Source organism: Phyllostomus hastatus, unplaced genomic scaffold, assembly GCF_019186645.2.
Source record: "Phyllostomus hastatus isolate PE091 unplaced genomic scaffold, TTU_PhHast_1.1 phas_scaffold_93, whole genome shotgun sequence".
NCBI classification, from domain to species: Eukaryota; Metazoa; Chordata; class Mammalia; order Chiroptera; family Phyllostomidae; genus Phyllostomus; species Phyllostomus hastatus.
Window position 1 is genome coordinate 37,911,262 of NW_025334042.1, and position 25,615 is coordinate 37,936,876.

Consider the following 25,615-nt stretch of genomic DNA (forward strand, 5'->3'; position numbering starts at 1 on the left):
TATCCCTACACTCAAAGATCTGAGACTATGCTTACAATAGTATTCTTTCTTTTTAAATGTTTATTGAATTTATTGGGGTGACGTTACTTAATACAACTATAGAGGTTTCAGGTGCACAGTTATATAATACATCATCTGTATATCGTATTGTGTTCACCACCCCCAGTCTCCTTCCGTCACCACTCATCCCTCTTTGCCCTCTGCCTCCCCCACCCTCTTTCCCTCTGGTAATCACTATACAAAGGCAGTTTGAAAACACTATAGAGAGAACAATCTAGGTAATCTAGATATTTTTAAAGTATATTTTCACAGTAGATATATATAAGACTAAAAGATCATAAACATAATTATACAAAAGTGATAGGGTTATAAATTTGCATATATGATCCCACATTTCCAATTTTTCTAAATCCCCATACATAAAATAAGAATCACTTTTACTGTTGGGGACCGGAACTCTTCCCTTTTAAAACATGGTTTCTTAAGAATGGCCTTTCCTTCCCTTCCCTTCTCTCTTGCTCCCTTCCTCATCCTGAAGATCAAATGAGAAAGGCTTGCTCATGAGTCCTAGCAGTAATAAGGGCTGTTGACATTTATTTTGTGTCCTACCATTTTCAGAGTGCTTTAACATTAAATTTCAACCCTATATGTTCTGTAATATAATCATAACCATATGCTTATCTTTGCTTCAAAATTTTTTAAAAATACCCCAGATTTCGCGAAGATGACAGGAATTGAAGTGGTAGATTGGTTTGTGAACCAAGGTCATCTGGCTAGAACTTCAGTGTCTTTTCTAACGGACCAGTGGACATGCTGGGCTTCGTGCAAGTCACCCAGTGCCTGCCCTGGGGCTGGTCATGTGCATTAGTGAGTGTGTTCTTTCTGAGTTTTCATGACGAAAACCTCATTTGAGCATGGACCACCTCCACAATTTGTATATTTTTTCTAATTCTTTATTTTTCCTGTTTCTGCTGCCTTTCTGAATCTTTCTTTCTTCACCATGTATCAGCCCCTTCACCAGAGAATAAACTAAAAAAACAAAAAGAATATGTTCAATCTTATTTTGCATTTTGTAGCAGCTCTGATAAAACGTGAAATTTTAGGGTTCGTTAAGTGAGATCTAAATATCTATTCTAAACTACATTTTTCTCTCCGGTCCTCTAAACCGCCGTGGATAATTGAGAAGTGAACTGTAGCCCTGATGTGCCTGCTTCTATTTGTCAGACCCAGCATTTCTGAACCAAACTGCAATTCTTTCAAATAGTCCAATTATATTTATTTAACTGAGGTAACTACTGGCTACTGAGGCTGCATTTATTAAGAATGCTGACAGTTTCATAGTTTTTATGTCATGAAAAGGAAAGCTAAAGAGAATAGTTCTATACATAACTGAGTAACTGAGTTACCCATTGTTTATAGAACAATTATCAGACAACATCCAGTTTGTTTCCATCTGTGCAGCCCTCCCACCTGCTGGACATCCTGTGTATGCGGTGAACTCTATCATTTGTCTCTGTTAGCCTCCTGTGTTTTTTTCCCATTAACTCTTCTGATTTGACTCAGTGTGCATAGTATCTATATCCACCCTGGTCTGAAATTACATCAAAGCCACTTTTAGACTGTCATGGAATGCTGACCACATATACAGCCATTTGAAACCTTGGGTCTTACTGTTTTCCTCTCCTGCCTCCTCTTCCACAGGTACCCACCATAAGCACCATCAACAAATAGATAAGGGTCAGTGTTTTACCATGACAATATTCTTGCCTACATTTGTGAGTGGATTGTTTTCTGCAGATTCCTTGAGTGGCTTTTCTCTGCATCATACAGCCCACCCCCATGACGACTTCTCCGTGATGGCACTGGTTTTCCTGTTGAAGGACTAAATTATACTGTTGAATTGAGCACATATAACTGTGCCTTTTACTAAGTATCTAAATCTGTAAATCTGAGTATTATTGGACAATCTCTTCATAAAATATATTTTAATAACCATATTTTTGTTTTTAATAAATTGCATTATCTTTCTTTTTTAAAAATTTTATTTATTTATTTTATAGAGAGGGTAAGGGAGGGAGAAAGAGAGGGAGAGAAACATCAATGTGTGGTTGCGTCACGTGCACTCCCTAATGGGGACCTGGCCTGCAACCCAGGCATGTGCCCTGACTGGGAATTGAACAGGCAACCCTTTGGTTCATAGGCTTGCACTCCATCCACTGAGCCACACCAGCCAAGGCTGAATTATCTTTCTTGAACTTAAACAAATGATTATATTATTCTTGATTAAAAATGGAGTGCCTTTAAGTTTTGAAACTTAAACAACATTTAAGGAAATTATCATTTATGGATAGAGAAAATATGTCAAGTAGGACATAGAATTGCAGGTTAGGTTTCTAACAAAATGAAAAGGATCTTTAATCCAACGTGTCACCTTACCTTGGATTAGCTCTTCAACATCTCTGATAAGCCAATGCTTGGAAACCTCCAGGGAAATGAAATTTTTCACATCCCAAGGCAGTCCTTTCGAGGGATAGACAGCTCTGACTCCCAGAGAACTCTTCCTTCACTGGTGTGTTGCCTTTCACCGGGTAACTCACAACCGTTGGTCAGTGTTCCATTTCTTGACAACATATGGCCAAACTCTATCGCTTTTTCACAAATAACAGGTCTTTATTGATTTTAAACATGGAGGGTCTTAAGATATTTAAAGATAGCAATTTTTAATCTCCTTTTCCCACTCCATTCAACTGTCTTTTCCTGGGTCCTGTGCAATTTCTCCACCCCAACAATGGGATATTGGTAGGAATCTATTCCAATGCTGAGTTTAAATCCAAAACATTGATTGTAGCCATTGAACTTTCCTGGCCTTCATTCCAGGTCCTACAGGAAAAGAAACTGAGGTTATTATACCATTGTTTTTATTAATCCTCACTAGCCTCTTGTTACTGCCACATCCTCTACTGAGTGCTCTTAACTAATCCTCATAACAATAGGCTCTGTCTTTTCTGGAACACACATTAAGTGACATTGATCCTCAAATTTCTCTCTTCATTCATGAATCAGAATTAGTTGTTTGTCATCAATTTTCTAATATTTCCTCCACTTTAGTATCAATTCTTTAAAAGTCATAACTAGGGATTCAATTTTTTTCCACATCATTTTACCATCTTGAAAAGTTATTCATGTGGATTAAGACTAGAATTTATAGAAACTGTGTGTTTCCTTCAGAACCATTTAATTTACCTTCAACTTCATAATACTTCTCAAGAAAACTTGATCTGCAATACATTTCAGTTACATCAGGTTGCCCAATGAAATTACAATTCTAAGAAATTTAGCTAGAATTATACTTCAAGAAATATTTCATAAAGCTGGGTACCAAATTCTATAAAAGGAAATTGAAGGTGGAATCATATTGTGACTCCTAATCCATGCTTTCTTTACCAGAAGAATCTAGTGGAATTTAGAAGAGGAAAAAAAGTCAGAATTGGAGAAGGCTGATTTTGTAGATGATCAGACCAGAGGTCACTTAAGGACCTTTCCAACTACTTAGCGAATCTACCCCTGTGATACTCTGATAGAGAAAATGAATGGAAAAATATTCCTAAGGAATACAAGATTTCGGAGTACCAAAGTATCTGATAGCATCTTAATGGATAAATTAATATTTGACTAGAGTAAAATTAGTGAACGATTTCAACTTACATTATTGTTGATATTAGAAGGAAGTATGTGTGTGAGAGAGAGCGAGTGTGTGTATGTATTTGTATATAATTTATATACAATTTACAAAAAAGCCTTTTCTTCTGTTTGTGCTGTTAGATTATGTGGGTGGATTATTATTTTTTAAGAAGTGGTGATCTTAATAAGCGAGGGTGAAACTGAGAGCTTGAGGGGTAGACACATGCATTGTTTCTTTGTATTTTCCTTAAGCTGATGAAAAAAATTTCCAACTAATAAATTGTTATGACATTATAAATAATCTTTCATCTTCTTTGGTGGTCTGTGGGATTCACATAAATGGAGGGTTAAAAACCTTTTTTGTTTCTTTGTTCTTCCCGTGTCATTAGTATAGAAGGAGACCATAAAAAAAGTGTAGCCAGAAGGAGTTTAACTATTACTGAGTCAACATTTGACAGTCACACTCTGTTCTGTCATTTCATGCATGTGCTTTTTATGAGTTTTATAGCTTTGTGAGCTTTATTTCAGGGATGTCCATTATGATAGCTGATCCATAACCCATCTCTCCCTTTGTGTATGTGTGTCTGGTGGGGAGCAAAGCTCATCACTTAGAAGAATCCCAATTTCAAGTGGTAATAGAGGAACCATCTACTGATGAACTGTTTAATTCAGGCTTAGGTATAAGAAAATATCTACCCCTTCTAAAGTACATTTTGTGTGGGGTTTTGTGTGTGTGTGTGTGTTGACTTTTCTATTAAATATCAACAAAGGATGTACATTTCAGACTTTACAAACTGTGCCTTTGTAGATGTTTTCTGTATTAGTTGAAGTGATTGGAATAGGAGAAATTTTCAATTTTAATATCTGGTCAACTTATATGATGGAGCTGTAACCATCGTGTGTGAGCATCAAATGGAAAATAAAAAATATTAAATATATTATTGTTGCTGGTGGACAAAAACAAAAAATAACCCTCAGTAATTTTTAGGGTTGATACCAGCACTCTCCTCTTTAACACATTAGTCCACTACTTGGCCACAGAGAGTAGAAGATCATAACCATGTCAGAGTCCTTAATACCCTCTAGACTAACTATTCCTATAATTCTTATATGTCAGAAAGAATCTTATTCTTTTTAATTACCCTCATTAACTTTTTAACCTAATATTAAAAGTATATCTGAAATTTTTTAAACTAATGAGAATATATTATATATTTTAATGCCATTTTACAAATCAGGATTCTGGGACACAAGGAAGATAATTAATTTGTCTAAAGTAATACAGCTAATATATAAGGCAGTTGCATTAAGCCATGATGTTCCTGATCCCCAAATCCATTATTTTCTAGATGGGTTATTGCCTGTACTTACAAATATGTCACCTTCCCATTAATCCCTGTGGCCTTTTGCCATTCAGAGTGTTCTTGACTTAGAAAAGACAGTTCTTTACCAACCACTTCTAATTGACTCATTGACCACATTTCTTTAGGTATTTAGTGGTTCTTCTTGTTGATCCCCACAATGGCCTAGTGTCATGTACAAGTATACATGTGCTCTTTCCCATTTTGCAAGTCACTGGACAAGCCACAAAACCCAAGACCAGCTGCCAAATCCCCTAAGTGAATATTAACATAGTAATAATAGTTCTTTGAGTGTTGACATTTAGTGTTATGCATTTGACCCCAAGAAACTGTATAATCTAAAATTTTCTTTTCTTCTGTAGATGAGATACCATTCATCTGGATCTTTGTACAAGTCAACATGGAATCCTAATATTTTTTCAAGTAACACCAGATTTTAACTAATGTTTCCCACCTTAGTAAACCCACACAGTTGTATAAAATTTGATTGGTCAGATAAAATCATCTTTCCAAAAGAAGTCTAGTAGTTACCTGATTACTAGTTTTTATTCAAGCAAGAAAGCATATAGGTCAAGACTATTTAATTTCGAGTACTTTGTAGTAATAAATCTGTTTGTATCCTCTGCTCTGAAATTGCTCAGAGCAATACAGAATTTTGGCAAGTATTTCTTTAAATGTGTTTGTTTTTCTTTGATTTTTGTTTTATATCTAATAGAAAAAAAAAGGTAACAAAAGAAAGTCAGTGAATCTTGTTAGTTTCAGTTCAGTGCCTGGGCAGTATTAGGAGGGCAGTAAAGTGACTAGATTTGTGTTCTAGAACACTGGTCTTAAAGTGGAGGCATGAAGCACTCCTTTTTTTGTATAAATTATTGATTAATGTGGTTTTTATTGGAACCCATTAGAACTAAGAGTATAAATTTGGTAAAAATTGTCACCTCTGCCCATCAATGTTTTTTCCTGTTTCCCCAAACTCAATTTCTTTGGTGTTTCCCATGTTCAGCATTTTCCTATTTATCCCCTTTCTGCCCTCATTTTGTTTTAACTGCCTATATTTACAAAAAGTTAATTTGACAATAAGAGCATTCTCAGTAATATGTGCACACTTGAGTAGAGGCTTCTGGAAAGGGAAATATTTAACCCAAGGAACAGAATCCCAAAAAGTTGAGTTTCAGACTGATAGTACATAGGTAGACTCTTGGGAGGGGAACAGCCTGAAACGTGTGGGACTAGAAGAAAATGAGGATATTCCCAATGTGCTAACATTTGTGCTTTATAACATTTGACTAATACTTTCTTCTCCTACATGCCTAAACAGATTGAATTTAAACCTTGGGAACTATTCTTAAATCAATCTCTTTCTGTTGGTGGTTCAGTATATTATCTAAGACTTCTATCCACATGTAGATTTAATCTACCTTTATACATGAGAACTAAATAAAAATTTTTACCACAGGATCAGTTTTTGTATGGAATTACATAACGATTTTTAAAATATAAGCACTATAACTTTATAACCTATATTTACCATGTAACCATTTTCTTATATCCCCCATGCCTCAATTCTTTTATGGTCTTCTGACTTTATTTTCATCGAGAGCCTCTAAAGTGTGGCAGTGTTACCATTCTGATTTATATGTGTTTTAATTAAAGGCACCCCATTCTTCAATTCCTCCAATTTTACCTGTTCACATGTCTAAGAATTAGCTTAAATGACTATGCAAAATGTCACAAAAGAGGTACATTCTACCATGTTAACTCCCAATATCTCACACTGACATTCTCTTAAGCAGTATTGTAAATTCCACTTTGGGGTAACTAATTGAGTCATTCTTTGTAGTATGTGCTTTAGAGGTAGATGATGAGAGATCACTATTGTAAAACCTTGCTGTGGCTTTCCTACTCATTGGTTGCTAATTTTGCCTCTTGGTAAGATGGTGCATGATCTTTACAGATGAACTCAAAACCTTCGAAGTCACTTAACATTTCATTCTTTTTCTACTCTGATCACCTTCATTTTTCTTTCTTTTCTTGAAAGACTTTGCTTCAGAATGGAAAACTCTCTAGAATATATGTAGCATAATTTTCCTACACACTGCTAAATCAAAACCTGAGAGGTGATCATGCCCAGTATATTTCCCAAAGACAGAACAGTAGTCTTCATTGACCTAGGGACTCTCATATCATGTTGATGGAATGTGATTTTTTTTTATGTAACTGTCTCCTACTTCAACAGTTACATTTACTATAAAGAGAGTCTGTCAAGCTGGTATCCTTAGTGCTCCTGAGCTCAGCTAACTAAATATATACAGCAGACTCTCAGCAAAAAAAAATCCAGAACATATAAAGCAGTTGAAAATTGCTTTACATACACATAACATTACACACAAAACAAATTGGGACAGGCTCTATATTTTTAAATTGACAATTTATTTCAATGTTCATACTAGATAATCTTATAGTACTAAAGTAGATAAAACTATTTTATTCCCAGTTTCCCTACTATATTTTATAGTGATTTACAATGTAAAAATATTTTTAATAAGTCACATACAAAATTTGACATATAGAGAATAGGAGATCCAAGGCCACTAAAGTAAGAATTTTTTCTCTAGTAAGTACAACTGTCATACTGTCAGAGATTGTACAAAGGTAAAGCATGCACTATATTCATTTCAATACCCTTTTGACTATTGGTGGAAACATTACTTAGGCTCTTCACTTGTAATACAATTATCTTAAATAGTTGATTATTTCCTGTGAACATTTTATTGTGTCAATAGCTATTCCACAGTGTATGTGGTTAACTTGTTCTGTGTTCTTCAGAAAACGAGGTGACTAGTTATAAAGAAATATGAGCAAGTTTTACAAAATCCAATAGATGGTTTTCTTAAAACTATTTTGGAACCACATTGTCCTCAGAGCAATGATGGAGCATGCTAGAGAAAATTGTAAACTTTTCATTGCATGCTTTTTCTGTTCTTAAACTCACCCAGTTAATTTTGAAGTGGTTTAATATCTCCTGTAGTTTGTATTAAACATTATATTTTCCTTGAAAATAATTTAGTTTGCAATGTCATGTTCTCTATGAATTCAAGCCATGCACTGCATGCTTTTAAATGACTTGGTTTCTTTGCAGATCTAATTTTGGTATATTTGTATTTCAAATAATTCGCCAACTCAATATTTTGGCTTAGCAATCCAAACCAAATTGTGGTCCAAGTAGCAGGCACTCACATTGAATGTACAGAGCCTTGACAAGCAATTAACAATGAATATTTAAATGTCTTCATTACCCTTTCATGAGGAATGCAGATGGCATTTAAGGAGATGGCAACCAGAGGGCAGTAGTCTTGACTTATGTTCCTATCAATTGGTCACCTAACTATTGGAAGACTTTCTCTGGGCCCCATGCCACTTCTACACTTCTACTGTCTGTCTAAAAATAAAGCAGGCATTCCAAATGTTACAAAACAGGTTTATTTTGTGAAATTTCTATGTACATTTTGTGATTTGGGAAGGTTATCTCCAAGCATCCCAGCATTTATCTTTTTGGCATACCAAATCCAAATGTCAAGACTGTAAAGGGGATTCTAAGAATAAGAATGTCTTCAAATATCCTGTTGATCATTTGCTTTAATTACATAATGTGCTGAATGTGCAAAGGTGAATAAATCAACATCCCATCTCGAAGCTGATGTATTTATCTATGGCCCAAGAAGAAAAATGTCTTTGAATAATTAAAATTTCCAGATTGAGCTCTCATTATAAATTTTTTTTTCAGGAAAAAACAACACTGGAAAGCCTGACTCAGCAATTGGCAGTTAAACAGAATGAAGAAGGAAAATTTAGCCATGCCATGATGGATTTCAATATGAGTGGAGATTCTGATGGTTTGTGGAAGTTGTTCATATGCATTCCAGTAGTGTGCAGGAGTGTCTATTTAGGGCCAGTTGCAACTGCTGAAAAATATACAAGACAGTCACCTCATACCTGATCATTACGAGAGGAGCTCGTGTGTACTGAGCAGGCCCCATGAGCCAAGCACCGGCTGAGTGCTGTGCATCAGTCATCTCACTCATCCTTAGCACAGCCTGGGAGAGAAGCAGTGTTACAGATAAAGAGATTGGTCCTCCAATTTTGAGTCATTTTTCCCAAGGTCACAGGGCTATAAGTGCCAGAAGCAGGTCTTGGATTCAAAGGGAATGATTCCAAAGCAAATATTCTCAGTTACCATCTACCCTGTCTCTCGCTTCTCTGTTCCTTATACCTGAAACAAACTTTTCAGCAATTTGTCTCTATAGGCTCATTTTCCAGTTTTCATTTGTCAAACCTGGACCAGACACATGGCTCAGAGGATGTGTTTAGGATGGTTCCTTGCATTTTGAAACCTTTTCCTCTTACCATACAGTGAGGTGTCCTGCCTATGCCTCCCTGTAACCCACCTAGAACTCCAGCTACCAGTCTGTTGCTTTCCTCACGTGCCTCGAGACTTCTGTTGTCTGCATCTCTGAACTTCTACCATCCACAGTGACAACTAAGTAAACTGATACTATAATTTTAATAGCACAAAGAGGGGAAAAGAAAAAAAGTGTTGTTACACAAAGCCCCAGCTGGAAATGTCCCTCCAGTATCAGGTGACATATAAGCATTATAAGAGCACTGTCCTCCAATTTTTTACTATTCCAGAGGAAGCCGTCTGCCTATGGAAAAGCCTGTGCCAGGACAAACCATCCTTCAGGACAGAGGAGTACATTTGAATCTCCCAAAATACACAATGCCAGTTTGTGCCTTGGGCCAATTCTTTTAAGTCCAATTCTGCACTGTACAAGGGACTAGCCAGACTTGAGCATTTAACCAGACAATTCTGTCAAAACTGAATTTTATTCAACTGGATAGCCAAGAAAAGGCTGTGTTTTTCTGGCCTATTATATCCAAACGTTTCCTTCTATTTTCTACTTTGCTTGGATAAGATAGAACTGGCCTAAGTATATACAAAGAGCTTGTTTAGGTTGATGAAGCCACATAACATTCATTTTATCACTTATGTTGCTGTAAGGTGTAAGAACAAGGAAAGGCAGATGTGCAAATGATCATTTGCTAGTTACAAACCCATTTTAGAAAGATGTTACCATATATTAGCACTCATTTTTGTCAGTAAAAAAACAATTACTGGTATAACATATCTCATAAATTTTAAGTTGTATTAGCATGATAAAATATATGCATGGTAATCAGCATTAAAACATCAAAATTTTGTTATGTTGTTTCTTAAATTCAGCCATGCTTATATGCAAAATATTTGCCAATCTTCATGAGACCAAAGAGCATATAATGAATGAAAAATAATGAGAAACTCTATCAATATAGATGCTGTGTGTTTTGGTTTGCTTCTGTAGCGGTCTTCAAATCTGGGCCATTTTGGTTGATTCTTATTCCTTCAAATTAAGAAAAGAAAGGAAGAAGAATGTGAAGGAGTCAAAAACAATGCTTTTATTAATAATACATGCTCTAAGACTTCCAAATTATTTTTTAAATTTTATGCTATCAATATCCTCTCTTCTACCTTTTATAATGATAACCCTGGAAAACTTAGTGTCAGAGTTTCATGTGTTGCCTCTCCCTTTCTCTCTCTCTCTCCCTCTCTCTCTCTCTCTCTCCCCCCCTGCCCCTTGCTCCCCAAATGTAAGTACCTGTAGAAGCTCTTTAGTCTGCTGTAGCTATTCTACAAAGTCACATAAAACCTAGAGGAGTAACTGCAGCTCCATAAGGTTCCACTGTGACTCTTGGACTCTTGATTGTGTTTTATTATCATGAATCTTGTTTATTGGAATGTAACTTTCAGTGGGTCTCTGGATAACTTAGACATTAGGGGCAAAATTAAGGGAAATGAATATATTAATTTTATCTTAAATGTGGCTGTTGACTCTTTAAGAAACCAGAGTCATGGAACTATTTATTTGCCCATTTTCCTATTTTAAATATCTCTTGGGGAGCAGACTATCATTCTGCATCAGCATATTTGATGCACTTATTATTAGCACATAATTTCAAAGAAAAGCCAGACACATTATAGGTGATATTGTACTTTACCCTCCAAATTTAATCTACCAACATTTCAATTTTATAACCTCAAAGAGAAGAAGAGGGAGTGAGTACTTTATGTTCTGATAGTCCTTAGGTGGCCGAGACACCCACTTACCTGTATGCATCCGTTCTGTAGAACACATTAATGTTTCATAGTTTTGTGAGCTTCTCCCCTGATTTAATATATCTACAGAGCTTCCATGTCTATTGATCTCATCCAACTCTTCTCTTTCCAATCTTCATCAAAGATCACATATTCAAGTTTTTTTTGGTGCTCTTAAAAGTAAATGGTGAAATAACCCACCATTGTAAGAAAGGGAAATGCAGTACAAATGGATTAAAAATACAACATTTGCCACCAAAGTCTTATCACAAAAATTTCATAAACAAGCATCTGTCTTAAGAACTGGAAGTACCATTATCACATGTACTGTTTATTTTCAGATATTTTAATAGACTAAAAGACTAATGAAAGGAGTAGAAATGTCAAAAGTTTTAACACTAATGTGAAACAATATTTCCTGGTTTTAGGAAGTGCTGGAGTCTCAGAATCAAGAATTTATAGGGAATCCAGGGGGCGTGGTAGCAATGAACCCCACATAAAGCGTCCAATGAATGCCTTCATGGTGTGGGCTAAAGATGAACGAAGAAAAATCCTTCAAGCCTTTCCTGACATGCACAACTCCAACATCAGCAAGATATTGGGTAAGAAAAGTATTAAAGGTGAAGTGATACGCGGATTAAATGTAGAGTTCTGTTTTCTACACTTGTTGAAAGATGCTAGGTTTGGAGGCCAGCCTGCTCATGTTATCTTCATATATAAAAATAAGTACCATCATTGAAGCTTTTTCTTCTGATGGTGAAACAGCCCATGTTCATTGAGAAATGTGCCCAATTACTACAACTAATTTATTTAGTTGTGTGTCTCTATACTAATTGTTGTAATACAATGCCATATTAGTGACTATATTCCCTATGCTGTACTTCACACATTTTGAAACTACTAATTTGTACTTCTAATTCCTTCACCTTTAAATCCCTGTGACTATTTTGTGACTACCAATTTGTACTTCTAATCCCTTCACCTTTTTCACCCAGTCCCCCAAACCCCTCATCTTAGAGAATAAAAGTCTGTTTCATATGAGCTAGTCAATATTGGTATCAACCATATTTACCTTTCCCTTTTTCAACTATGGAATTCATCTTGTGGTGTGGGTGGGGTAGGGATGGAGATGGTGTTTGCTCTAGGACTAGAACTAAAAGTTGGTTTAAAATGCGGGACTGGGAAGATGAAAAGTGTGCATTTCCATACTATCACTGCACTTCCTGCCAAGCAGATAGCATGGTTCATAGTTACCCTACTTACATCGACCCTGAAGCACACCAGGCAGATGGTTGAGGGGAAAGGGTGCTGACCATAGAGACCTATTACTGACCAATTTAAATCCCAGAGAAGAGGAAGGGGAAATTCCATTTCTTCTGTGCATCATCACCATCATTATTGGCATCATCAACATCTTCATCTTCAAGTAGTGTGACAGCCAGGTACTGGACAACCTAAGCAAATTTTGATTATTTATTCACTGCCTTCTAAGAGGTAAATGATAAAAATACAACAGGAATACCTAACTCTATCAACAAATTTAAGCTTTAACAAATAGGTAAAAATATTTGTCTAAGTTATTAAAACTTTATTAAAATCCATAATACATTTGGAACTACATGTAGTTAATATAGTGTCCCTTTTGAGTATTTATGTTATGGAACTGACCACCTAGAGGTAGCTACTAAACATATACATGTGTTTGTTTTTATGATCCCACATTCTCAACAATGGTACTTGATGCTGAGCAGTCCACAGTGAGCATTGTAAAGAGACCAAACAAACAAAAAATGCTAACCACTGAAACTTGCGTCTCAGTTTTCATCTGAAATGCTTTTGAGATTTTTAAATGATGTTATTTTTAAAAGGATATGAAGCTTTAGGTGTACCTAGAAAATGTGAATAGTTAAGTATAAAAGCATATATACTTGTATAATCAAATAATGGAACCGATCAAAGGGAAATGCACATTTTTTTTGCATCTCTTATCATCTCTGATCTATTTTTTCATTTTGTGACTACTTTCTACCAGACACATGGACTTACTCATTCTTTAAAAAAGTCATACCTGTTTTATTTGGAAAGACTCTAGAAATGAATAAAATGTTTTATGTAATAGTATTTCATATTTTATCACTCATTTTCAAGTTATTGGGTTAGCCAAAAGGTCTTGTAATTTTTTTTCATAAAATAAAAGACACTCATTTTCATTTTCACCAATAACTTCATTGATTTGGATATTTTGAGTATGTCAACTATGTCCTGCATGGTAAAACATGTGTTGTTCTCAATTCATGTCTCGATTTGATCGCTATCAACTTCAGCTGGTCTACCCAAACGAGCATCGTCAACGAGACATCTGCAACATGAAACTTCGCCAACCACTTTTGACACATTCGATCAGTCACAGCACCTCTCCATACACTGCACAAAAGTTTTTCTTGCATTTCAGTTGCATTTTTACCTTTCTTGGAATAATAAAGCATAATATGCCAAACGTGTTGCTTATTTTCTTCCACCTTCTATATTAAAATGGCTACACAAAAATTCACCAATTTTGATGTTTTTTTAAACGCACACTGCTATTACAGCTGTCACAATACAATCTAACAAAATTGTTTTGAATGAAGTTAAAGACAACTAAGCTCTACTAGAGCCATCTTATGAAAAAACTTAATATCTTTTTGGCCAATCCAATAGAAATTCCAACTGTAGAAGTAAAACCAACTAAATACTAAGATTGTTTAAATTGTCTTTATGTCACTAAACTCATCTGTCAGAGTACTAAAAAGGCAATAATCACTGGTGAAAACTTCATCCTGAGTATAAGAGAAATAGCAGTTTTGATGATGTGAAATAGGAAAATTTAGCAAAAGCCTTTATTGAAAGAGATGACTAGCTAAAAGAAGTCATTTCTGGTTAAAAGCTAGGAATATTACAGTGACCATATGACATTATAATAATAGACTACATGAAGGAGAGGGCTGTCTAATTTCAGACTTTCCAATGAAGTTGCATTAATAAAGATATAGCAGGAAAAAGAAAACACCAAGGTGTTGGGAACCTCAATATTTAGTCATAGCTTCAAATAAATAAGTGATCTTTAAATATCCATGAGATTATTCTGAATGGCCATTTCATAAAAAAGTACAAAGAAAGCTTGATGTTGTCCTTTTTACTGATTGTTTTGGATAACAGCCTCCGACAGCATGCCACTAATTCATTCTGCTTAAAACAGGCGCTTGAGCTGGGTTGACATTTTACATAGTCTCTGGGGATCCTAGTTGACATTTTAAAGGGCTTCTAAGCATTTTATAATACCCTAAAATCTGGTTTTAATAAGCCATTCTGCTGAAATTGTTAACATAAGGAATCACCTTTTACTGCTTGGCACTAGATCAGGGAATGGGGGACATCTTTTTCTGATTAGACATACAGTAGTTGGAGTGAAGTGTGCAAATTCATTACAGACCCCGTGGAGATGACAGTGTTGCTCAGCTCAGGCTCTTCATTTTTATTGCATTGCCAGATTCAGAGAGGAAAAAAGCACTTTCAAGACCCCTTCTTCCTATCTTGTGAACATCCAGTATTTTTCACTGAATCTTCCTCTTGTCATCAGAAGGAATACCCAAATGTCCTTCTCTATTTTTAATTGTCAAAGGCTAGTCTTCTGCCCAAACAAGGAACTTAGTCCATGTCCGTTGTCCAGGAGAAGCAACCAGCCACACCAAATTAAGCTGATGTTTTCATACTTTTGGAAATATATGAAATGCTTTCCTGTCATTCTCATCTAGTGGCTTTCAGGGGTTTACATCGCAGTGGTTGGACCTGCAAAGCCATTGAAACCAAAACCTACCTTGTCATTTGGTTAACTCTATTCAGAAATTATTATTAAAGAGTAAAACTGCATTTGCCACTAAACCAAAATGCTTTCCTGCCCTGTCATAAAAGGGAAGAGTGAGCCATTGTACCCCAGTCAGTGCTTAAGCTATTTTTTAAATACACTAGCAATGAACTAGCAGAAGTGAAATTACAAAGACAATCCCATTTACAACTGCATATATATATATATGAATGCATATAGACATATGAATAAGTTTAACCAAAGAGGTAAAAGACCCATACTCAGAAAATTATTAAGGTATCTTAAATCTTAACCTTAAAAGGACTAGTAACTATGATTTGGCCATATTTTAAAATGTAGCTCAGGATTCAGTGATAATTCCAGAGAAATTATATTACTGAATGTCTAAATATTTTGTTATTCCAGGTCATGTAAGATTTAGAAATTTATTCATCTTTTATTATAGATGGAAATAATTTTACATATATATGCATACACACACATACACACACACACACACACACACACACACACATATATATCCATTTTTTCTCTGTATTTTAGCCATACTCAACTTTCTTGAAGTTCCTCCAATCCCCCTTCCTACTACAAGGCCTTGACCATTCCATTCTTCCTCCATAGGATGTTCTTCTCTCTCTAATACCAATAGGAGTCATTTCTGCAGCAGAGCCTTCCTCACCTGCAGAAGACTGGTTCCACCTCCTTACCATATGTTCTTATAGCTTCTTGTACTTTCCTCAATTATAATTAAAATAATAAATTTATAATTATCTGTTTAATATATTTCTTCATTACTTCAAGAGGAACTGTAATGATTCACCACTGCATATCCAGTAATTAAAACAGCATCATCCACACAGTGGGAAAACTAAAAAGAGTTTTCACATACCAAGGCAGGGTACTAGGAGGCATAAACATTTTCATTCCACAGAGAAACATTCTTTTTGAGCTAATAGAGTATTTAAACCTAGGGAAGTATCAGTGGCCACTCCTGTTTGAAATTAGAATGCTAGTTTTTTTTGTTGTTGTTCTATGTGCTGATAAAGGTAATTAGTGAATTTTAAGTCAAGAATTCTTGATCCACTTTTCAGTGTATTCCTATAATTATTCAGTAAATTATTTTTGGCCAGCTCACTTTTTCACTCCATAACTCAAGGTCTAAAATTCTGGTGTACTATACATGCATGTAAAAATCTCCACAAAAAGAATTGATTCAATTCAATAGTGTTATAGCTTTATCTGTGTATGTATCTGTGAAAATAATATAATGGTTTTAAAGTACTTCCAGAAAATAATGTTGGGCAATAAGGAATATGAGACTACCTACAAATGACAATGTTGGATACTGCTAATTAAGTACAACCTTGATAAAGGAATAGAAAAAGAAATTGTATTTGAACTGTAACCTAGGTTTCTGTTGTAAATAGAATGAAATCATATTGGCTGTCTAGATAAAAAATCTGTTTCTAAATCTTTGTAACAGCTGTGTGGATATACCCACCTAGGCAACATCTGTTCCAATAAGAAACAATTCTAAGGAAAGAGACATTGTCCCTTCTACTGTATTCCTTCAGTAAATATAACAGCCCATATTGATAAATTCTCTGCAAGAACCGTTCATCAGGAGCTTTTTGCATTTGAGATATGGAGTTATGTCTGAGTAATGAACCCATTGGAAAGCTTTTAAGATCTTGCTTAGACGACTCTGGAAGGCAGGTAAAAACTGCAGTGCCAGTATGTATTTGGTAGGGATTGCCTCATTTCAGTTATTTGGATCTTTTGCATTTGAGTAGGGTTGAACTGAATTCTTGCAGATAAATACACTTCATCTGCAAATAGATTTTTTTGCATGCTCAATAAAAAATAAACATTACTACTACAACTTCTTGTAGTACCACACATAGTCATACTGATAGACTCTAAGCTTCGAATCATATCTATATGGAGAATTTGCATGAACAATTTGTAATTAAGCTTCAATGGTTGCTTTTTGCAATCCTAGATGAATCCAAACCAAAACCAAAAGTAAAAAGAAGGGGAAAATTATTAATGGGTTTTAATTAATTAACTTAAAAATAATGGGTTAATATTATTAATGCATACTGCATCACAGGAAGTGACATTATATATTATTGACTGTTTCTTTAAGAGAAGAATCTTACATGCCTGTCACTGAAGTTCTGACCCCTGCTAGATCATGCATAGTACATGGGTGTGGGTACGTAAAAACATACATTAGCACGCTATCAATTCCATCACCTGATTTAGAGTCACAAATCTGCAGTTTCATAGTTGTGTGACCTTGGGTAAGTTACTTCATCTGTTTGAATTTCAGTTTTTCAAGCTTATAGACATAGATATAAATGCTATCTATCTCATAGGATTGTGGTACAAGGTAAAAATTAGACTTTTCATGTGAAATTTTAGCACAGTTCCTAGCACAAAGTCATTAAGCAGTGTGTATTTGTTAATATAATTTATAATTAAAATTTGAATGAAATGAATTTTTAAATCATAATTATTCATGTAAATATACTTAAACATGTTGGGAGAATGAGAATTACACGTAATCTTTAGAAACCTTTGTGGTAAGTAATGTATCCCCACATAAAAATACTAAAAACTATATAATTAACCTCAGATTCAAAATATGTAATGAGATTTTGCATAATTTTTCAGTTCACACTTGAATTATAACATGGTCTAATATCAAAGTGAAAGATATATCCTTTAAATTATCTGTGAGCTTTTAAGTACGTACCAGACAACTTTGGCTAAGTTGTTAATTTGTGCCAGAAAAAACAATATATTGCCCAGATTTCGTACCCTTGGGTACACAGTTTCTTTGAGAACAGAAGCACTAACACCTCCGTCCTTGTGGAATCTCACCTCTAGAGTCAACGCTCATGAATCAGAAACATGACTATGTATTTCTGGGTTTGAGCCAACCTTTTCCCTTTAGGTTTTCTTGTTCTCGGGCATATCTTTTGAGGATCCTTAGCAGCTGCGCAAATTGGAATCCTAACCTTCTTTTTCTCACAGGGTCTCGCTGGAAAGCTATGACAAACCTAGAGAAACAGCCATATTACGAGGAGCAGGCCCGTCTCAGCAAGCAGCACCTGGAGAAGTACCCCGACTACAAATACAAGCCCAGGCCCAAGCGCACCTGCCTCGTGGACGGCAAGAAGCTGCGCATCGGCGAATACAAGGCAATCATGCGGAACAGGCGGCAGGAGATGCGGCAGTACTTCAATGTTGGGTATGGACCTTTCAGTCCTGTCTTTGTAAGGAGCACTTCCGTTACCCTTGATGAAATGTGAAACGTATCTTTTTAGTTGGCAAAGCAGGATTTTGAAAAAGAACCTCAACACAGTGTGTTTGCCGAGACTAAACTCTCCCCCACACGACCCTGGGAAAGAGTACATTCTTCACTTTGAGCTCCCAGAACCATGGCTCTAATGTGCACTTTGTTTACGGCTGGTTTGAAAATCCAATATCTGAAAGTAAAAAATTTTGAAGTTTGCTATTAAAAACTTTGAAGTGTTACTGGCTCTCTTCCTCTTTGGCTTTCAGTACTTCCAAGGCTTGATGGAGATGAATGCCACCCCAACTAACAATTGAGTTGAGAAATCAATATAAAAATGATTTCAAAAGCAAGAAACACTAGTTTCTGAGTATAGAGGGGTTTCTGGGCTATCCAGGCACATGTGTTGCCTTTGTCGAGTAAGAACTCTATTTAGGGCACAAGGAGGTGTGAATGGGGAAGTTCCCTTCTGCATGAGGAATGTTCTGCATCTCAGGATGTTTTTACCTGCTCCCTACAGCAATGCTGTTGACCACCCCGTAACATGCTGCCTGTACCCACATCACTTCTGCAGAATTTTCTCAAGAAAACACAGAAATACAGTTGCTCATATTTATAACAAAAGTTAGTAAGATCCCAAGTGCTTAAGAATAAATGCAGTTATGAAAATGGTCATAGGATACCTTAGAGAAAACCTTTTCTGGTCTGCCCCATCCCCTCCATTCCCTTGAAAGGCTCATCCTGCTCTGTCCAGGGGTCTGTGATTTAGATGCCAGTGCTTGGCTCTTCTCAAAGCTGAGACTGAAACCCAATACTTATTGGGGATATAATGAGCATATGAACATATGAATGAATGAAAAATGCATGAATGAACACCACTTATTAACCCCTTCCTGCTAGGACCAGCTACATAATTTGTGGGTCCCAGTGCACAATGAAAATATGGGGTCCCTGTGTAAAAGTTATTAAAAATTTCAAGAGTGTGACAGCAGGTCTTCAGGACAAGTGTAAGATCTTTCTAAGCCCTTCGGCCCATATAGTTTCAGAGGCTGTCCACCCATAAGACTAGCCATGTTTCCTACCGCCTCCTAAAACTATGTTAGGGACCAGGACGACAGTGATATTGCCCAGTTCTGGTGAGTTCTGGGCAGTAAGGTTTTTTTTTTTCCAGAGCTCTAATACTTTAGGGTTTTCCCATTAAAATTGAATTATAATTCTATTTTTAAATGTTTCTGCATGCATTAGTGATGGAAAAAAATTAATGGGGTAAAGGACTCAGGTTTTTAGCTTAATCTTTCTGCACCTCAATTTTTTCACAAAATAGAATAGTAACAAAATGGAATTATTTTAAGAATCCAGTAACACCTATGTCTTGTCATCTATAAAGCACTACATGGAAGTAAGGCATCAGAATCAAAGTAGGATACAATTTTTAAAATGTTGGGCAATGGGGTGAAACTCACTGCCTCAGAGTTGGACAAACAGCCAGCTCATTATATAACCAAGGCCTGCCCCTAACTCTTCACTCACCACTGTCTCTTTTGGGGAATTTCTCTCTGACAGGCAACAAGCACAGATCCCCATCGCTACTGCTGGCGTTGTGTACCCGGGAGCCATCACCATGGCCGGAATGCCCTCCCCACACCTGCCCTCCGAGCACTCAAGCGTGTCTAGCAGTCCAGAGCCGGGAATGCCCGTCATCCAGAGCACTTACGGCGTGAAAGGAGAGGAGCCACATATCAAAGAAGAGATACAGGCTGAGGACATCAACGGAGAAATTTATGATGAGTACGATGAGGAAGAGGATGACCCAGATGTAGATTATGGGAGTGACAGTGAAAACCATATCGCAGGACAAGCCAACTGATAAGGGTCAAAAGATTGTTGCGACCTTAGGACTTAAAGAAGCCCTAGCTGGTTCATCCTTACCAGTGGCCAAGCACATTAACTTTCTCATACACTGACTGTTACTTTAACTGTTAGTCTTAAATAGTTGGGACATCAGCTGACTAATAGACCTCAGCCTCAAAAGGCTTGGAAAGGAAACAACAACAACAACAACAACAAGCAAACAACAATATCAACAACAAGAGATTGAAATAAGCTATGGGTAAAATAATGCCAGTAATTCAGCTGCTACATTCAAGCACTGAAGTCTTACCCGTCAACTTTTTTTTTTAAATAAACTTTATGGCTGTTTGTTCTACAATGTTCTAGAAATTCTCACTCAGGTACACAGTGCCAACAAGTGGCTTGTGAATGTGTTTTGTTGTTTTGTGCTACAATTTTTAAAAAGAATTAAGTTTTGCTTTGTTTTGGGAATTTTCTGGGGGTTTTCCTTTTCTTTTTCTTTCCTATTTTTTTCTTTTTTTTTCTTTTTCTTTTTGTAATGCACCTGACAGAAAAAAAAGAAAGACGAATTTCTCTTTACTTCTCTCCACCTTCTCCATCTCTGTACTTGAAAGATGGAAGTCTGCGCATGGGGGCGGGGGGAAGAGGGAAAAAGAGCCTGTTTTTAACTTCCTTGCTATCCATCACAAAATAAGCAATTATTTTCTTCGGAGGACTTTATCTGTTGCACACCACACTACATCTTTGAGCAAGTGCCAAATTTGTACTGAAGTGTTGACCCAGTGCATTTCTTTCCTTTTCTTTTTCCTGTTCCTTCTTAAGTTAGGACAGTGTTATATCTTAGACAATCCCTTGAAAAACCTGAAATACCAGCAGCTGGTGAGATTTGACTTTTTTTTTTAATGGAAACTGTAGGTGCTGTTCTCAGGTGAAAAGAGAGAGAGAGACATAAGAAATTTAGAGAAAAATATTTTCTGATCTTGGATTTGTGTGTGTGCGTATGTACGTGTGTGACTACGGTACTAATAGGAATAACGTTGGACCATTGTGAGTTAAACCCACACCTGGGGATGAAATCCCACATCCTCTTAAGTGACTGGTCTAGAAGCAACCTTGACCTTGACTTTGCACTTCAAATGACAACTTAACCAATATAGGGCTCAGAAATTATATTTTTAAATTTCTAATACGATTATTATTGGATGAATCAGGTGGCCCTGTACAAGAGACGTGTGCATGTATAATATGGAAGCTACTAGCAAGCTGCTCCCAGATGCCCCCTCTCCCTGGTCACTTGGTTTCACTAACGTTTGCTACTTAATGATTTCTGTTTGTTTTTCCTGTCGATAACTTCGAGCAAAACAATTGTTTTCCTTGAATATATTTGCCCATTTTGCAGAAATAGAGAATTAGCTTATTTCTTCAACATTCCCTCCTCTCCTGATGAGGAAATGGAACTGATGATTTCATAAGGTATTTTTCATCTCTCCATTACACGAGGTGGAGGCCATTTGCATTTCAGAATTGTAGGCCACATGCCTCTCATGCCAAAAAGCAGGATTTGATTAAAAGTCATCGCAGCCCAGCACAATGGAGCCTGGCTGAACCCCACGATCTTTGCCGCCACTCTTCCCTCGCTGTCAGACAAATCCACTGGAGTCCAAGTTTAGGTTCCAGCAGAATACATGCTCTATAGAGCGACAACGGATGGTGACGGGACTGCTTGTTTAAATGTTGCCAGCCAAATGCTAAGGCGGTAGGGCTTGTATAAATAAATGCAAACTCGTTTAAAGTCAGTTGCCATTGTTCGTGCAGAAGTATCAGACAGTAAATGCTCCCACCGGTGGTTTGGTGCGCTATGGTTTCAACTCCAGTCATCGCTTTCTTATCTCGCCCCCTCGAAACCCGACTCTAAAATTTGATTTTTACATATAAATAAGGAAAAAATCCTTTTTATTTTTCTCTCTCTCAAAAGATTTGCTCTGGGGTTTTGCTTGGAGGAGCTGATCATATCCTGCATGTCAGAGACTTTGTTTTGTTTGTTTTTCTGTTTGTTTTTGATGACTGTATTTTCATTTGAACTGCCTCTTTTTTGCTAGTGTTGTAATAATGATGATGATGATAAAATAATAATAATAATAGTAATAATAATAATAATGGTCAGCTGTTCCCAGATTAGTAAGTTATGTATAATTTATTTCTCCCTTTCTATTCTATCCTGCTCTGATTTGGAAGTGCAGCCAATAAGCTGTTAGATATTTAAAATGAATTTCCACACATACACACACACACACATATCTACCCAGATAATTTTACTGCTTCTTCCATAAGTTTTCTCCTTTAAAAAAATTTGGCCCCAATAATGTCAAGTTCTGGTGTTTAATTCAAAGGAGTGAATTAATAGGAAGGTCGTATTCGATCTTAATTAACTTATGCTCTCATAGTCATTTTAGTTATTTAATTGCCTCAGTCATCTAGAGCCAATTTTTTTTTGTTTTTGTTTGTTTTACTTTGTTTTACTTTGTTTTTAAGCACTCTGGATAAGAAGAAATTAGACACTTGTTTTTATATCGTTATTATGTACAATGTGAAAACAGATTTTAAAAAATTTGTTCTCTGTCTTCATTAAGAAATTCTCTCTGATTTATGTGGGTTCACCTCTCACGTTTGCTGGATACTTACTTTACTCCATGTTATAAAAATACTTGGTTTTCATTTCATGACTTTGGGCTACAAGGATACTTTGTTTTAGCTCCAGGTAGATGCCACTTGAGGGCATTCACGTCTGAAACCAATTCTAACATGCACACCAGTGAATCGACAAGACACCTCTGTCCTTTTCATTTGTTTTTTAGTTGGTTTTATTTAAAAGGGAAAAACTGTTAATGGTGACCTTTAACTGCTGAAATTCATGTTAATTTTATTTAGTTAAATTTATATTATAGGAGACTAAACTGTTCATGGACTGAAACAAAAAACAAGTTCATGACCCAGCATTATAGTCTCTTGTTCTTATATCTCATTGGTGTTACAATTTCTTTGCCTTAGTTTTCCCCAAAAGAAACAAAAAATTACATTAATGTTTAAAGTGCTTTCAAGTATTTGATAAAGGTGCTATGAATAGCAACATACTGTGTTAACACATTGCCTTTTTGGCATTTGATTGGTTTATAATTTTTGTAAAGGATCCTAAAACCTTGTATTCTTTTTCTGTGCCCCACAGTGACCAAAAAAGATAAGGCAGAGGAAATGAAAGCAATATCAAACTAAAATGACCATAATCTCCCTCCTGTCCCCTTCCTTTCCCTACTTCTGCATTCACCTCTCTCCCCCCCGATCCCTCCCCGCTCCCTCTCTCCCTTTTCCCCCACCCTCTCAAACACACACATACACACCAGAACTGAAGAATAATTGTGCCAGAATTCTGCTTTTTATGGCTGTTGTACTCAGTTCCTCTGGAAACAGTCATGTTTTAATATGACTCTAAGAGAACATTACTGGAGAAAAGGAAGTAAAAGTTGCTCATTTAGAAGTTACTCATAATCCAGCTAATTACTATAATTGGTTAAAATACAAAAAGTATTCTTGAGTACACTTACACTTAAACTAGTTCAGTAAATTTTAAGCATTTATTTGGCATCTGCAGTTAAGAGTTAACCATGTATAAAACCCCACCCCCCCCAAGAACATAATTATTATTGAAACCAAAACCTCTTATAAGGAACAAATACAAGTTTTCTTTGATGAAATCATTTCATAGCTTTGGTTTCTGGAGTAGACCTTTACCTTAATTCATTTACAGGTAATTATCTTGAAGTGTTTCATGGCCCAATTTCAGATATTTTCTTAATCCAGAAGTTGTTACTGTTCCCAGAAGAAACTTCTCCTATCACATTGAAAACATCACAGATAATTTTCAATCATTCTAATAGGTAAATTATTGAATTGTAATAAACTATATATTTACAAGCAGGTTTATAAGATATTTGTTTATCAAGTTAATAGTAAAATAAAAATTATGGGGTCTGTGAAAAAAAATATGAAGCCCACTTAAAGTGGTTCAGAAATCTCTTTGTCTTACAGGGCATAGGTTTTTGTTTAGACAGGCTTTTACAGTATTTAAGTTTAAAATTCCCTGTAACTATCAGTTTCCCAGGTTGAAAATGATGTTGTGTTGAGTTTTCTACTGATTGATTCCTGTCCACCCCAGTGTTGCTGTCACTGGTTCACTAAACAGTATTTATATAGCTCCACTGGCTCTAAAGCTCTTCGTCCTTCTAACATTTTGGATTTTATGAGTGAAAATGGTAAAAAAGTAGAAAAGAGACAATCAAATGCCTGGAGCTTAAAACAAAGTATGTGCAACCTACCATCTCACTTGAAATTTAATAAAATAAATAATTATGTAAATATAACATAGAGTTATAGATTTATATTTTGTTCATAACACATAGTGTAATATAAGTTGTATATTTTCATGTTTTTGGTTTTATGTTATCATTCATGCCACAATAAAAATAAAACAGGAGTTTATGCGCTCTTAAAAAAAAAGATGTGGGTTGCCACCAACCTGTTTTTGTTTTTGTTTTTTTGTTTTTGCATTCTCTTTTTTCAGTATTACTGCCATGCAAGGCACCAATAAAAACAGCAAATGTGTTCTTTACATATTATATTGTGTTTCTTTTCACAATTATTGTTATGAAGGGGCAATCAGTTTTATTAAGAAAAGAGCAAAGGTATCAAAAATAATTTTGTTTTCAATATAAATAACCCTACTTCCTGAAGTTGACTTTGAACTGAAAACAAAGGCTTTAATTCTTAAAGGTGGGCATTCCGAGAAGGACAGGCAGACCGTGTTACAGCTTCACTGTATTGTCAATAGAAACCCCTCTTACACATATACTTGAGTTTGAACCTGCAGCCAGAAGCACCCTTAATGTTATTTTCTGAAACCTGACATTTAGTGGGGTGAGTTGTCGCCACTTACGAGTTGTCTTTCATCCTGTTGCTTGTTTAAAAGAATTTAAATTTCAGATTATGAAATTATCTCATTATAATTTTCAACTTCTTTTTGTCTAATTTAGAATAACAAATATTCTAAATTGTTTAACAATCTGACATTAGCCTCTGGATTCTACCTCCAATTTTTTAGCAAACGTTGAACACAAAACGTCTCCCTTTTTTCCAATGACCATTTTTTGCTTCTGTCTCAAACCATAGTTATTTTTTTCTATTTTGATATGTCTGTGTGTAATTGTTGCCTGTAAGGCTTTTTGTTTAGTTGGTTGGTTAGTTTTTTGAGTAAATATCAAGACACTGGGTCAGATGACAAAATATTCTACAAACACACTGCCCACTGTACACCT

General features: G+C 35.8%; 1 protein-coding gene across 6 annotated transcripts in view; it reads left to right on the forward strand.

Moving 5' to 3' along the window:
- SOX5 (SRY-box transcription factor 5) overlaps positions 1-24,914 on the forward strand; it is a 930,694-nt gene extending 905,780 nt beyond the window's left edge. For all 6 annotated transcript variants that reach the window (XM_045829753.1, XM_045829752.1, XM_045829754.1 and 3 more), the window contains 4 exons: positions 8,824-8,932; positions 11,658-11,831; positions 18,137-18,353; positions 19,962-24,914. In XM_045829753.1, the coding sequence (XP_045685709.1) occupies positions 8,824-8,932; positions 11,658-11,831; positions 18,137-18,353; positions 19,962-20,265 (804 nt within the window). In that variant the 3' untranslated portion in view covers positions 20,266-24,914. The remainder of the gene's footprint in view (positions 1-8,823; positions 8,933-11,657; positions 11,832-18,136; positions 18,354-19,961) is intronic.
- The last annotated feature ends 701 nt before the right edge of the window (positions 24,915-25,615 follow it).